Source organism: Brachypodium distachyon, chromosome 5 (assembly GCF_000005505.3).
Source record: "Brachypodium distachyon strain Bd21 chromosome 5, Brachypodium_distachyon_v3.0, whole genome shotgun sequence".
In the NCBI taxonomy this organism is placed as follows: domain Eukaryota; kingdom Viridiplantae; phylum Streptophyta; class Magnoliopsida; order Poales; family Poaceae; genus Brachypodium; species Brachypodium distachyon.
The window spans coordinates 4,778,607-4,794,498 of record NC_016135.3 but is presented as its reverse complement, the minus strand read 5'-3'; the positions used below and the strand labels follow the sequence as shown (position 1 = coordinate 4,794,498).

General features: G+C 48.7%; 1 protein-coding gene across 1 annotated transcript; it reads left to right on the top strand.

Moving 5' to 3' along the window:
* Positions 1-5,901: 5,901 nt before the first annotated feature.
* On the top strand, positions 5,902-11,169 carry LOC100833238 (subtilisin-like protease SBT3.9). Its single transcript, XM_024455915.1, has 10 exons — positions 5,902-7,609; positions 7,725-7,816; positions 7,918-8,015; positions 8,108-8,266; positions 8,409-9,031; positions 9,471-9,538; positions 9,657-9,929; positions 10,019-10,136; positions 10,213-10,384; positions 10,468-11,169. The coding sequence occupies exons 1-10, from the start codon at positions 7,529-7,531 to the stop codon at positions 11,004-11,006; spliced, it is 2,223 nt and encodes a 740-aa protein (XP_024311683.1). The 5' UTR covers positions 5,902-7,528; the 3' UTR covers positions 11,007-11,169.
* Positions 11,170-15,892: the final 4,723 nt, after the last annotated feature.

The following is a 15,892-nucleotide window of genomic DNA, read 5'->3' as shown; positions in this document are numbered from 1 at the left end:
ATCTCCGAGCTTCTCCCTCGAGCGCCGAGCGGGTGGGTGGTCTCATTAACTCCGGCAGCTCGCAGTTTTCCTCTGGCTCCTCGCGCGGCGCTTGCAGGCCGCAGTCAATGCATCTCTGCTCCTCTCCGAACTGGCCATGCCCGCCTTAAGCCAAGATCTGCCTTTTCCTGCTGTGGAGGATTCGTTGCAGGGCTGGCATTTGGTGAAAGCTCCATTCTGGTGGAGAAAATCGACCGCCACAAGATCTCCTCAGCTTTCAATGCGTCCCCGGTCATCTCCAAGTTCACCCCCGCATTCAAGCAGAATCCAGCGCTCCCCACCCCACTTCGGCCTCAACCCCTTCAATAAAAGGCCGGAGAAGTTGAAGAAGCACCAGATCCGCTGCCACCACTGTCTTGCGCTGGGACACATCGCCAAGAACTGCCGTGACCCGTGGAGGTGCGCCTCCTGCCTCCGCTGGGGTCACCGCACCCGGGACTGCAGGCTGCGTTGCTCCTCCCCTCCGGCTCGAGCCCAGCGCTCTCCACTCCCTCCTCCTGCGCAAGCCATGCCTCGCTTGGGGGATGCGAGCACCAGGCCCACTGAGTCACACTTGGTGGTTCAGTGCACGCCGGACATGCAGGTTCAGCGCGCTCATCTCGAGGGGCACGGAGTCATCGCCTGGCTCGATGACGCACGGTGCGGTGTGGACAAGGAGGCCATTGCCGACACCATTGCTTCGCACTTCGGGATTCGCCGTTCCGACATGCGTGCGGCGAACCACCGCGACAGCTTCTTCCTCACCTTCGAGCATCGTCACCACCGGGAGACCGTGGTGGCCGTGTGCTCCTTCACTGCCAGCTTCGGGGTCATCAACTTGCGACCATGGCGTGCCAGCGCCCACGCCGACCATGTCGCCCTGCGCCACAACGTCCACATCTCGCTGGAAAACGTGCCCCTTGAGGCATGGAACGAGGTCACCGTGCGCTCCATCATCGGTGACGCTTGTGAGCTGCATTACTTCGACTCGCGCTCCCTGCGTCACGAGGACGCGGTCATCCTCGGCTGCTGGGTGTGGACGACGAACCCGTCCAAGATCCCTCTGGTGCACTGGCTGACGCTCACTGATGCGCCAAGATCCTCCACTACGCCGGCGACCGAGCGTCCTGGGCTTCAGCACCGCATCCTTGTGCACCTGGGGATCCATGAGGACCACACGAAGACGAAGGTGGAGACGAACGAGTTTGATTGGACTTATGGCGAAATTGACGGCCAGGGCTCGCGACGCCAACGCCCGCGCTCTCCAGCACGTTCTGGGTGTTCCAACCGCAGGCATGACGATGCGACGACGACCAGCGCCGTGGACGCATGGACGACCGGAACTCCGGCTGGCGCGCCTTCTTCCGCAGCCGCTCACGTGCGCCGCGGGATGATGGCCGGGGTGGCCACGATGGTCGCCGCGCCCGTGATGATGACCAAGACCGGCAGCGTGGCCGTGACAGCCGGCGCGGTCAGGAGGACCACCGTCGCCGTCGTGGGGACCGCTCGCCCTCCATCTTGCGCCCTCGCCGCCCCATCCTGCTGGGTCGCGGCCTCGCCATCCTCAAGACCAGGGGCCTCAGCCGTACACGTCGTGGTCCAGCAACGTCGCCCAACCGTGGGCGACAGGACATGCCTCTAGAGGTGCCTCGCCCGGCTTCACCGACCTCGCCGCTCGTCTCTGCCCCGTTATCTCCTTCTGCACTGCAGGTGGAGATGCCCGCTGCTTCCCGCTCTGCTGAAGTTGCCCCAGCCTGTGACGCCCTCGACATTGATGCCTCAAGCTCGTCTCCAGGTTTTGGGTTCGGTGGCCGCCGGTTGGAGTTGGACCTGTCCGTACCACTGCCGCCCACCCCCACTTTTGCAGGTTCGATGGCCCTGCCGAGGACCCCATCCCCTCCTCCTCCACCGCGACGCTCGATGAACGCCTTCCTTCGTCACCTCACACAAGCCGTCCCCTCCTGCCGACTCCTGCCATGGCACGTCGCCGAGCTGCCGAGGCCACGGCGCGGGGCCTCCCTCTGCGGCGCAGCGTGCGGCTCGCCCGCCGAGGTGACAAGGGTGGCAACCCGGTTGCTGCGGCGCGTACGGTGCTCCTCAGGCGGCTCGGCATTTCCGACGTCGGGGGCTCTGCGCAGTCCGCGGCTGAGCGCTACTTGGACCTCTTCACGGGACCCCTCTCACAGGCAGTGATTCCGGCGATCGCCACCCTCCGTGGCCTTGATTCCCTAGTGCCCCTGCCGCCCGTCACGGCTCTAGACATGGCCGGCTCCGTTGCCGCCTCTGCCCAGTGAATCACCTGCTTGTGCTCCTCGCCACCGTCGACGACCCTTATTTTATCATGTTGCATGTTGTTGTTAGTCCTCTCTTTTTTCGTCAAATGTATCTGTTGCTACTGCTGCTGTTTGCTACCGTGGGATGACACAGCTGAACCTGCTCTAATTATGTTAATCTGTCAAAGCTCTGTACTGCTGCCCCATGTACGCATCACTGAGTCTGCCTTGTTTTCCAATGGCTGCTAAAAATTGCAATATTTGTTCCTAGAACCCCCGGGGGTTGAACTCAGGTGCTCGTCAAGATGCAGTCTGTGCTGTTGTCCGTGACGCTGCTGCCACTATAGTTTGCCTTCAAGAAACGAAACTAGACTTCATCGACTCCACGGTTGTTGCGCGCACCCTTGGTCACTCGTTCGTCGACAGTTTCGCATACCTTCTGGCAGTGGGCACCCGTGGTGGCATCCTCCTCTCTTGCTCAGCTCGCCACTTTACTCTCACTGACGTCGCGCTCATTGAAAACACCATTTCTGCCACCATCACGCCTCGTGACGACGCCACGTCCTGGTCAATCACGGGGGTCTACGGCCCTCAAGGGGATGCCGAAAAAAGAGCTTTCCTTCAGGAGATTCGCCTCATTGCCAACTCCATTCCTCCCAAGTGGCTGATCCTAGGAGATTTTAATCTCATATACAAACCTGAGGACAAGAACAATGATAACATCAACCGCAGGCTCATGACCTTATTTCGGAATGCCCTCAATGCTTCCCATCTCAAGGAGATAAATCTTAACGGTCGTCGGTTCACATGGTCCAATGAGCAAAGAAATCCAACCCTTACTCGCATCGACAGAGTGTTTTGTTCGGCTATTTGGGAGGCGACGTTCCCTTTTTGCTTCCTTAGGTCGCTCTCTACAGAATTTTCAGACCATTGCCCACTGCTCCTTCATGCTGATCTCTCCATCCCAAGATTTCGTGGCTTTAGGTTTGAGAATTTTTGGGCGAGTATGCAAGATTTCCCTGAGGTGGTGGCCTCGGCTTGGGAAAAGCCGTGCTCCTCCCTAATCCCCATCCGTCGCCTTCACATCAAGTTGTCACGTACAGCAAAAGCTCTCGAAGCATGGAATCGCTTGAAGATTGGCAACACTAAGCTGCAGCTGGCCATTGCCCGTGAAGTCATCCTTCGCCTTGACTGCGCAAGTGAGTTGCGAGACCTCTCTGATGAGGAATTTGCACTCCGAAAATTGCTTAAATCCTGGTGACTTGGCCTCACGGTGATTGAGAGGGCAAAGGCTCGTCAGAGATCTCGCTTGCAGTGGCTTCGACATGGAGATGCTAACACGAGTTTCTTCCATCTTCGGGCAGCTACGAGGCAACGGAAAAATTTCATTCAATCTCTTGCAACCGAGCATGGGACGACATTCGTGCATGAAGACAAAGAAAAGATTGTTCACGACCACTTCTGTGCTTCTTTAGGTACGTCTTCCCCGAGGGGTTCGGCCCTCAACTGGCGGGCTCTTGGATATCAACCTTCTGATCTCTCAGACCTGGAGCTCCCTTTCACGATGGAGGAGATTAGAGACACAATTTTCTCTATGCCTATGGACAGAGCCCCAGGCCCAGATGGTTTTACTGGCCTATTCTTTCGCACTTGTTGGAACGTGATCAAGGAAGATATGACAGCGGCCTTCTCTCGTTTGCACTCTCTTCAATCTGATGGTTTTGCTCTCTTAAATACGGCCAACATTGCCTTGCTCTCTAAGTCTTGCGACGCCACTTCGATCTCTCACTACAGGTTGATTAGCCTTATCCATGGTGTCGCAAAGATCTTTTCAAAGCTTCTTGCAAACCGGCTCGGCCTGAGACTCGACGACCTTGTTTCTGCTGCCCAGAGTGCCTTTATCAAGCGTCGATGCATCCAAGATAATTTCCTTTATGTCCAAAACGTGGTGCAGTCCTTCCAAAAATCAAAATCTCCGGCTCTTTTCCTCAAGCTCGATATTGCTAAAGCTTTTGACACTGTCAACTGGAGCTACCTTTTGGAGGCCCTGACGGCTCTTGGGTTTGGACGTCTTTGGCATGATTGGATCTCCTTGCTCTTTGCCACTGCTACCTCTCGCCCCCTCCTCAATGGCTTGCCGGGTGAAAACTTTTCGCACCGCCGTGGAGTCCGGCAGGGAGACCCGCTGTCCCCTATGCTCTTCATCCTTGCGATTGACCCCTTACACAGGCTTTTCCACTTGGCCTCGTTGCAACAGGTTCTATCCCCGCTGCCTTCTCATTCGGCAAAGCTTCGTGTTTCTCTTTACGCGGATGACGCGGCGATCTTCATCAACCCCACCGTTCAAGACCTGCACGCCACTCAGTGCATTCTTGAATCCTTTGGTCAGATTTCGGGTCTTATTATGAACTTCTCCAAATCGTTTGTGCACCCCATCTGCTGTGATCACTCGACCAACTGCTCCTCCATTTTCCAGGCAGTCGCATGGGCTTCCCATGCCGGTACCTTAGCCTGCAGCTCCACGTCCGCAAGTTGAAGCGAATCCATGTGCAACCCCTTATTGACAAACTTGCTACGCGTCTACCGAGGTGGAAAGGGACCATGCTGTCCTCTGCTGGCAGGCTTACCTTGACCAAGGCAGTCCTGTCGGCCATCCCGATCTTCCACATGTCGGTCTTCCCCATTGCAAAATGGGCCATCAAGAAGATGAACAAAATCAGCAGATCTTTCCTTTGGAAGGGCAAAGAGGAGGTGAATGGTGGTCACTACTTGGTCAATTGGTCCAAAGTTTGCATGCCTAGGAAGCTTAGCGGCCTAGGCATCCTTGACTTGGAGAAATTTAGTTGTGCCTTGCGTCTGCGTTGGTTGTGGTACGAGTGGATATGTGCTAACAACCCATGGGTGGGAATATCCCCTCCGGTGAACAAATGCGACCGTGCTCTTTTTTCTGCCTCCACCACGGTGCAGATTGGCAATGGTCGTAAGGCGAAATTCTGGCATGACTCCTGGCTGGACGGTTTGGCTCCCAATGTCATTGCACCTACCATTTTTGCCATCACTAGGAGGAAGAACCGTTCTATGCACGATGATATTACCGAGGGGGCTTGAGTCCGCGCTTTAAGAGGCAAGATCTCCAATGCGGTTCAACTCGATGAGTTTGTCTCCCTTCGGTTGAGACTTCAAGGTGTGGTCCTGAACCCTGACTCCCTCGATTCCATCACTTGGCGTTGGACCTCGCATGGCTCCTATACCTCTAGCTCGGCGTACAAAGCTCAATTCCTCGGCTCCATCCATGCCCAACACGCTAACACTGTCTGGAAAGCCAAGGCCGAAAACAAGTGCAAATTCTTCGCCTGGCTTCTTGTGCAGAACAAGATTCTCACCGCCGACAATCTCACCGTCAGGGGCTGGCCGCACACTCCTGGATGTTCCTTTTGCACTGATCCTCATGAGTCGGGACACACCTTTTTCCTTCGATGCCCTTTTGCCTGCCAGGTGTGGGAAAAAGTCCTTCACCACTACAACTTCAACATCCTTCAGCAGGTCAAGCCTTCTGACTATAGGGACACTTGTGCCTGGTGGATTCAATCCTCCAAGACGATTGCCAAAGAAAGAAGACAATATTTCAATGGGGTGCTCATTTACATCATGTGGAACATTTGGAAGGAGCGCAACCGCCGTATCTTCTAGACCGTGGCAGCTCCTGCTTTTGTTGTCGCGTCGCTTGCCAGTGACGCAATTGATACCCATAGGCTTGCTTTCCATTGCGTTACCGTGCCGTGAGGTTTCTTGTGGTTCTTCGGTTTTTTCTGTCTGTCCTACCAGCCAGCTGCGTTTGGTCCGTTGGAATAGTCTTTCTCTGTTTCATCTTTGGCTTTTTTTCTTGTTTCGACCTCGGTCGCATGTACATATACTTGGTTTTCCTCTTCTAATATTGCATGGCAGAGCTCCTGCCTTTCACGGCAAATTTCTTTTTTGTCAAGGAGTGCTACCGAGAGCTGCTGGCGCCACCGATCACAACTAGCTATATCTTTCAAGCTAAGAGGAACTCACGAGAATACTTCTCTGCGTGTGTAGACTAATGCGTAAATATTCGATAGGAAATGCTGCGACCCAGCTACACGCCACAAGGGCAAAAGAAAGGAGAAAATTACATCAGCCAGTGTCTCTCCACTCGGAACTCGCACCCGGGATTTGAGCAAATCTAGAACTTCCAAATAGCTTCGCTTGAGACCAGCAAGCACCTTCTCGAGCAATGGCCTGGAAGATCAAGTGCAAGCTTGGGTTTTTGCTTTCAAAAACCATCGTGTTTCGATGTTTCCATATTCACCAAAAATTAAGAGTGGAGACAGTGGCCAGGTCTTTGCGAGCAGCCCCCGAAATTGGCGGGTCCTGCCACCAAGCTTCAATCGTCGAGGTCTCATTCGGAAGCCAATGAGTCAAGTCCCAAGAACGAAGAAGATGAAACCAGACTTGCCACGCCACCACACAACCGAGAAGAAGATGATGGGTTGTTTCAGGCACTGGGCAATTCTCCGGGTGAAGTACAATATGGTCCGAGTGATAAATATCTTCTCTTACTAAAAAGTTGTCTCAGCACTAGTTATGTTCTTCTTGCCCAAATCATCCACTTCACACTAAATCCTTACGGACATTTGATCATTCCTTACAACAGCTTGAAAAGACACGCTTTAAATAAAGAGGTGATCACAATACACTACGTCGGCTCAAGATTAATCGAGCGTTACCGTCCTTCAATTATTTGCAACCGTAGAAATGGATCAGCCCAAGCAATCGTTGCCAGTGGAATGTTTCAATGTGCGAAAAGTCCACCAAATTCCTTTGAAAAATTCCCTTCACGTTTTCAAGTTTGTTAATCAGTACGTAACACCTACCAGACGCGTCTAAAATTATTTTAGCTTGCCACATCATGCCATTTATACCCATTGAGCAGCAGACCGGAAATCAGAAATCTGAATAATTATTTCCGGTTTGGTATGGCTTAGCTGTTGTTTAATCGTTGGGGACCTGATCAACTCACCAAAGGCTGCTGCTTCGTGCTTTGCATACAGACATGATCTAGTCTTTCTTTCGCACGTGTGTTACCAAAGAAAACACGCAGACAAGTTCTTCTAAACTGTTGCTGCATGCACCATCCCCAGCTGGATGCTATATAAACATACGAGCTTGAGAGCACAGGGACACAACAAACATAACACTCTTCCCAGAAATCAGACATGGATTTGAGAACGGCCTTCTCTTGTGCTCTGCTTCTGGCGACAGTACTGTTTCCTCTTTCAGCCCACGCGTCGAGCAAAGTAAGAACGATAGTATTGTTTCTTCTTGTAACTCGGAAGACTTCACTTTACTCTGTTTTTTTTTTTTTGCCAAACTCGGCTTTGTTCTGATATTGTTTCTTGGCAACTTCATCAGCTCTACATTGTGTATATGGGGGACAAGAAACACGATGATCCAACCGTGGTTACCGCCTCGCACCATGACGTGCTAACCTCTGTTCTTGGGAGGTAATTACTATAGCTAGTATAGTTCATGTTGCATATGATTACCACCACGTACGTATGGAAACAACAACTAATTGCTAGCATTTTATTTTTATTTGCAACAGCAAGGATGAAGCCTTGCAGTCGATAGTTTACAGCTACAAGCACGGATTCTCTGGGTTCGCGGCGATGCTCACCAAATCACAAGCCGAAACCATTGCAAGTTCGTACTGATTAATCATCCTGTCTTTTTATATTTTTACTTGCATGATGATGGACGTCAGAAACTAACCAGCATATGTTCCGAGTGTGTAGAATTCCCTGAAGTTATCAGCGTGAAGCCTAACACCTACCACCAAGCACACACAACCCGGAGCTGGGACTTCCTCGATCTTGACTACACACAGCAACCGGCCAGCCTCCTCCAGAAAGCAAACTATGGTGAAGATACCATCATCGGGGTCATCGACTCAGGTTCGCGATCACATTTTTTTCTAGCTCTAACAGGAACAAGATCAAGATGGGCATTTGCAGAAAAAAAAAGAAATATTCAAGATGGGCATGCATTATGCATAACTATTAATTGAATCCGGTCCGTGCTTCTGTTACGATGCAGGCATTTGGCCTGAATCGCCAAGCTTTGACGACGCCGGGTACGGCCCCGTGCCGGCCCGGTGGAAAGGCACATGCCAAACCGGTCAGGAGTTCAATGCCACGGGTTGCAACAGAAAGATCATCGGCGCCCGATGGTTCACCGGCGGCTTGAGCGCCTCGTCGCTCAAGGGCGACTACATGTCGCCAAGAGACTTCGAAGGCCACGGCACGCACGTCGCCTCAACGATCGCCGGCAGCCCGGTGCGCGGCACGAGCTACTACGGCGGAGGCCTGGCAGCCGGGGTGGCGCGTGGCGGGGCGCCTCGTGCAAGGCTGGCCATCTACAAGGTGTTGTGGGGCCGGGCTGGAAGAGGCAGCGACGCCGCGTTCCTTGCCGCCATCGACCATGCCATCAACGACGGCGTGGACGTCCTGTCCTTGTCGCTGGGGAGCGCCGGCAGCGAGATCGTCGGGTCGCTGCATGCTGTTCAGAGGGGCATCTCCGTCGTGTTTGCCGGCGGGAACGATGGCCCCGTGCCGCAGACGGTGACAAATGCCGTGCCGTGGGTCACCACGGTGGCCGCCAGCACCGTTGACCGGGCTTTTCCGACCTTGATGACACTCGGGAACGATGAAAAGCTGGTGGTACGTTTAATTGAGCTTCATCGTAATTATTTATGTCTTGATGTGCAACATTTTAGCATTGTAGATATATAGGGGCACGTTTGTATATTTGTCGTCTGAGATGTTTTCAAAACTTTGGCACATTACTAGTTCTTGGGACGGACACTCAATTATTCTATTCTGTAAAACAGTCTACATATAACCTACAATGTAGAAATAGAACAAAAATTTACTCAAGTTGCCCACTTTGCAAGAATGCAGTTTTAAGCCGAGTGGTGCTGCCGTTTTCGTCAAAAACAAGCTTAGTGGTGCTTGATACGCTCTAAAGCTTTCCTTAGTTCTTTGAACGGTATATATGAGGCATGCTTCTGTAACGATGCATATATTGGAGTATCTTTTAGATTAATTTGTTCCCCGCAAGAAAAATCTTTCTTTAATTTGTGTATGATTCTAAAAACAGGGGCAATCTCTACACCATAATGCATCTTCGATCAGCAACGACTTTAAGGCTCTTGTTTATGCGGGGAGGTAATGAAATAAGACACTCACTTAACAAATTTGATTTATAGTGCCACACACTTTGTCGAATCACGAATTCATGACATATTGATTCCGAAGGATATTGATTTTCAATAATTATATGCAGCTGCGACGTGCTGTCACTGTCATCAAGCTCAAGCAACGTCACCGGTAAAATCGTCCTGTGCTATGCACCGGCTAAGGCAGCCATCGTACCGCCTGGGCTAGCACTTTCTCCAGCCATTAACCGTACTGTGGAGGCTGGCGCAAAGGGCCTTATCTTCGCGCAATATGCTTCGGAGGGTCTCGACACCCTAGCTGCATGCGATGGCATTATGCCCTGCGTGCTGGTGGATTTCGAAATTGCACAAAGAATTCTCTCCTATGGTGAACTCACAGAGTAAGAACATGTTGCATTGTCTGAAACAAGGTAAAACGTTGCATTATTTTATCCTTCCGAGAATTCATCTCTTTTACTATTTGTGCCAGGAATCCGGTGGTCAAGGTGTCGCGTACTGTGAATGTTGTTGGAAATGGGGTGTTGTCACCGAGGGTCGCCTCGTTCTCATCAAGAGGGCCGAGCCCTGCATTCCCTGACATACTCAAGGTATGTATCATCGCTTTACACGAAACAACCAGAGAATGCATATTCATAAAAATTAAGCGTCTCTATGTTTGAACAGCCGGACATAGCTGCACCAGGGGTCAGCATCCTGGCAGCTGAGCGCAGCGCGTACGTGTTCAGATCTGGGACATCAATGGCTTGCCCACATGTCTCGGCGGTGACCGCGCTTATCAAGTCAGTTCATCGTGATTGGTCGCCGGCCATGATCAAATCCGCCATCATAACTACAGGTACACACCAAGGGTACACCCAAAACACTTCTAAATGAGTCACAATTGTATATCACTAACTCATTTCTTGGTATTGGTTGTAGCATCGGTGACAGATCGGTTCGGTATGCCGATCCAAGCAGAGGGGGTCCCGAGGAAATTGGCCGACCCTTTTGACTTTGGAGGTGGCCACATCGACCCTATCAGGGCTGTCGATCCTGGCTTGGTTTACGATGTTGATGCAAGGGACTACAACAAGTTCTTCAACTGCACCCTTGGATTATTGGAAGGTTGTGAGTCTTACACCCGCAATCTCAACCTCCCCTCAATCGCCGTGCCAAACCTCAAGGAGAAGGTCATGGTTCGGCGCACTGTCACGAATGTCGGGCCGTCGGAAGCAACGTACCGAGCCACACTTGAGGCTCCAGCAGGGGTTGTTGTGTCGGTGGAGCCATCTGTTATCAGATTCACAAGAGGTGGAAGCAGGAGCGCGGAATTTACGGTGACATTCACGGCGAAGCAGAGAGTGCAAGGTGGGTACACCTTTGGAGGCTTGACATGGTCTGACGGAAATACCCACTCAATAAGAATTCCGGTTGCAGTACGTACTGTGATACAAGACTTTGTGGCAGATACATCTTAAAAACGTCGGCGAGATGGTGTATACCTCTTCATGCACTCATGTAATTCTCTTTTATTCTTTTATTTTTTGGCGAGATTATCTTAGGATAATGTTGGTGAATTCAGAAATTCTATTTTGTACAATGTATTATTTAAAATAAAAAGGTGACACGGCAACAACACAATGTGAAGAACAAAGTGTGAGACACTGGGGATGCATGCATACAGCCAAAAAAAGAAAGAAGCAAAAGAAAAGTCCAAAGCAAAAGACAACACACAACAGCAACCCTTAACCACAACCACCACCAAGGCACTCCTAGACTACAAAAGAATTCTTCAAAGGCTACACCTCCAGATTTAAAATGACGTCTGATCATCATTCGTCGCCGGATCCCACCATTAGGGTCCGATCAAGGGTTTTCACCCAGAAGAGCAAGTATGAGCAATCTCCAAGCAATACCTTAACAAGGGAAGGTGCGGAAACACCACCATTGTCAGATACAATCAGAAGGTCAAACCATGAGCTACTCAGCTTGGAGCTGTTGACCGCTACTCAGAGAGAGCACCAACATTTTCCTAAGATTTCTCCTGGTAATTTTTTTCTTCTCTCGGTTTAATTTCATTATACAATAAGAATAAGAAAATATACGTAAACACATTCTTTAGAAAGTATATGTACAAAATAACTGCATAAGTTCTCTTTGGAACATATTAGTGAAGGTAAGATTCCAAAATAAGTCAAAATGGAAGTTCTCTTTGGCACTCATGCCAAAGGAAAAGGACAATTTCATTGCCGTCAGCATACCATCATTTCGATAAACATTTGTTAGAACTATAAATTATTTACTTGGGTGAGGCTAGGTGGAAAGAAACTGGATTTCTTTTTCAATGCCAACATATGAAAATACACCTATAACAAGGAATTTAAGCACCACTGAGAAAAGTGTTCATATGGCATGCTTATGTTGATGATTAATTTTCTGTTGATGGTAGAAGATGTTTGCAGTACAACCGCTATTCTCATGTATTTATTATATTGTTTTATTAGTATAGGTACAAGAGATAGGTAAGTTTATGCAGTAATATATGAGTGCTCAAGTTACCACTAGATCGATGCGAGAAGAAACACAAACATGGTTCTATTAACCGATCAATGAAGAATCTACCTCATATGGCATGGGCAGAACTGCTAGCAGGTTACTTTAAAAAGTTATCCATGCAGGCTTGTGGTTGTGCCGGTATTTCTTTAAGTTTTACCTGTGTGATTCAGTAGTAAGATGCAAATTATCATCGTTTAGTGCCAGACCAATTGCATCCAAGTTACAACATTGGGCTCCTCTACCATGGGGCGAACCCTTGGCGACCGAGCAGAGGTATCCTTACTGCACTCCTCGAGGAGCCGGCATAACCCATGTGCTGCATACATGTAGAGCCCATGTGCTGCATGCAACCAGCCACATGCTGACACGTGGCATCATACATCATATATCATTAAAATATATCATATATCATTGACTGACACCATGTACCAGTACCACATATATTGACCGATAACATATATCATTGACTGATACCATATACCAGTACCATATATCATTGACCGATACCATATACTAATGAAAATATCATTCTCATACCGTATACCAAATCCATATACCATTGAGTCATACCATACAACAACAAAATATAATAATAAGATGGGCTGGCCCAACAGCACGTGGCACCACTACATAGCGGAGCCGGTAGAATCGCCACTTTGGCAAAACGTGTTGCTGCTTCTTCTCTTGTGTACCAGAGACTCCTCCAAGTATGGCATGCTGCTCTGCAAAGGTTGTCCTCTCTATTTTATTGTGTTCATCTTCAATTTTCTGCTCCTTGCTGGAGCTCCTCTCAGCATGAACTCAAGGTGGAAATACGCATCATCGAGCTTAGCTAGGAACATGAAAATGTATGAGCTTGCCAGTTCTAGCGACAACACGCGGGGCTCAATGCGACACATCGCCATGGTCAGAGGAGCGTCAAGATGCACCACGTACGTCAATGATCTTCGCTCAGAAGTCAACATAACATCATGCGTGATTGCTATGCTAGCGCCGGCAATGGCAGGCAGTTGGACAACAATGTCGATCGCAGGCCGATGGCCGTCAAAGCCGTCCATAGTACTACCAAGCTTCTGGCGGCACCAATCATAGACTGGCTATAACTTTCAAGCTAAGAGGAACTCACAAGAAGTCTTTGTGTAGACTAATACTTAAATATTTGATCTGCTCCCCGTGATGGGTTCGTTGCATGGAAAACAAAAATTTTCCTTCAAGAAGTGCGGAAGAAATCCAAAACCATATCTGCTAGATGTAAGTAATGAGAGGGAATTGAGCTTCATACCCTTGAAGATCACAAAGCGTTACGATCACGATATCGTTGTTGGTGTAGTCGTATTTTCAATGAGATTGATCTCAATGCCGAACGGATGGCACTTCCTCAATATCCACACGTACGGCTTGATGTTGTCTCCTCCTTCTTGATCCAGCAAGACGAGGGGAGAGCTTGACGAGATCCCGGCAGCACGACGGCGTGGTGTAGGTTATGATCATGAAGTTCTCCACGGGCAGGGCTTCGCCGTGCGCGTGAGAGGAGGAGGTCGGGGAGAGGAGCAGGGTTATTCCCGGGGGCAGCCCCTCCCCTCCTTATATAGGGGAGGAGATGGAAGCAAGGCAGGCAGAGGAAACAATCTGCTCTTTTCTTCCTAGCCTCTCAAGAAATATGTATTTGATCACATAGGGATCAATTACCTAATTCTGATTTCCCCTTTCCTTTCCTAAAGGGGGCCGGCCAGGGGATAGATAAGTCCTCCCGGGACTCTCCTTCTGTCCTGTGACCAAACACCACGAGGGTGGAGTTCTCTCTATCTCGCGATATATTACTTGCCCAAGATTTGATCCTCGGTATCACCATACCTAGTTCAATCTCGTTACCGGCAATTTCTCCTTACTCATACCGCAATATAATATCCCCATGACTAAACACATTAGTCACATACTTGCAAGCTCATTAGGATGTTATATTACCGAGAGGGCCTGAAGATATCTTTCCGTCACATGGAGTGACAAATCCCAGTCTTGATTGATACAACCCAACAAGCACCTTCTGAGATATCTAAAGTACACCTTTATGATCATCCAGTTACGAGATGACGGTTGATGTCCACAAAGTATTCTTCTGTTACTAAGGAGTGTCATGATCTCATGGTCCAAGAAAATGATACTTGACATTATGTAAACAATAGCATTAAAACTTAAGTGACGAGATCAAAAGATATGCTTATCTTTGGGTCTGTTCATCACATCATTCTCCTAATGGTACGACCTCGTTATTAAATGACAACACATGTCTATGGTTAGGAAACCTTAACCATCTTTTAATCAACGAGCTAATCTAGTAGAGGCATATTAGGGACACAGTATTTATTTACTTATCCACACATGTATTTAGTTTCATGTCAATACAATTATAGCATGGATAATAAACATTTATCAATAACAAGGAAATATGATAATAACAAAGTTATTATTGCCTCTAGAGCATATTTCCAACACCCCGATGCTTTGCGCTTTGGAGCTAAGATTTTAAGAGAGGCGTACGTCTAGCTAGCTATACATTACCTACATGGTAATAACTAATAGCCGGGCATTTGATGCAATTAGAGATGGTTTACGGAACAGACACATCAATTAGAAAATAGTTAAATAGTTAATTTCACAGAACAACAGTTTTTGAGGCGTTTTTCTCACGGAGCCACAGATTTTGCTAATTTGTTCGGAAAACCACACATTGTGTGTCTAATTGTCTCAAATTGCCCAAAACAAAGGGTTAAACCATTTTGACAGGTTTTCTTACATGTGGACCCCTCCTGTCAGGCCACGCCAGGCTTCATCTGACCGTCAGTTTCTCTTGTAGCCCCACATCTTCTTTTATTCATGAGAAATACAAGGATGAAAAATGGATGGGAGCGAAGTGAGGGTGCGGCCCACATGTAAGAAAACATGTCAAGATGCCTTAACCCTCTGTTTTGGGCAACTTGAGACAATCAGACACAAAACGTGTGGTTTTCCGGACAAAATTAGCAAAATATGTGGCTCCGTGAGAAGAAAGCCTCAAAAGCTCTCGTTCTAAGAAAAGACAAATCCTCTTGTGCACTATAATCAAATCCTGCATAAACGATCTTGATAAAAGCTTCCGCATCACAGATTTTTCAAATTTGATTGTGCCTTCAGATTACATGACCAATCATCATTTTGAATGATAACCCATATTACATTTGCACATCCGTTTTAGTATAATTTAAGTTCAGCCGATTATAAATTTACATTTAGCCTTTCAATTAGGTGGAGTTTATCCAAGGTGAAGTACAATGTGGTCCAAGTGACAAATATCTTCTCTTACTTAAAAGTTGTCTCAGCACATTCCTCTCAGCACTACTTATGTTCTTCTTGCCCAATCAGCCACGTCACACTAATTTCGCACGGTATTTGATCATTCCTTACAACAGCTGGAAAAGACACGCTTTAAATAAAGAGGTGATCACAAAACACTACATCGACTCAAGATTAATCGATGCCAGTGGAATGTTTCAATGTGCGAAAAGTCCACCAAATTCCTATGAAGAATCCCCTTCACGTTTTCAACTTTATTAATCAGTACGTAACACCTACCGGACGCGTCTAAAAATTATTTTAGCCTTCCACATCAAGTCATTTATACCCATCATGCCATTACAACAGAAACCTGAATACTTATATCCGGTTTGGTATGGGGTTAGCTAGTTGTTTAATCGTGGCGGACCTGATCAACTCATCGAAGGACGAAGGCTGCTGCTTTGTGCTTTCTGCTTTGCATACAGAGATGATCTAG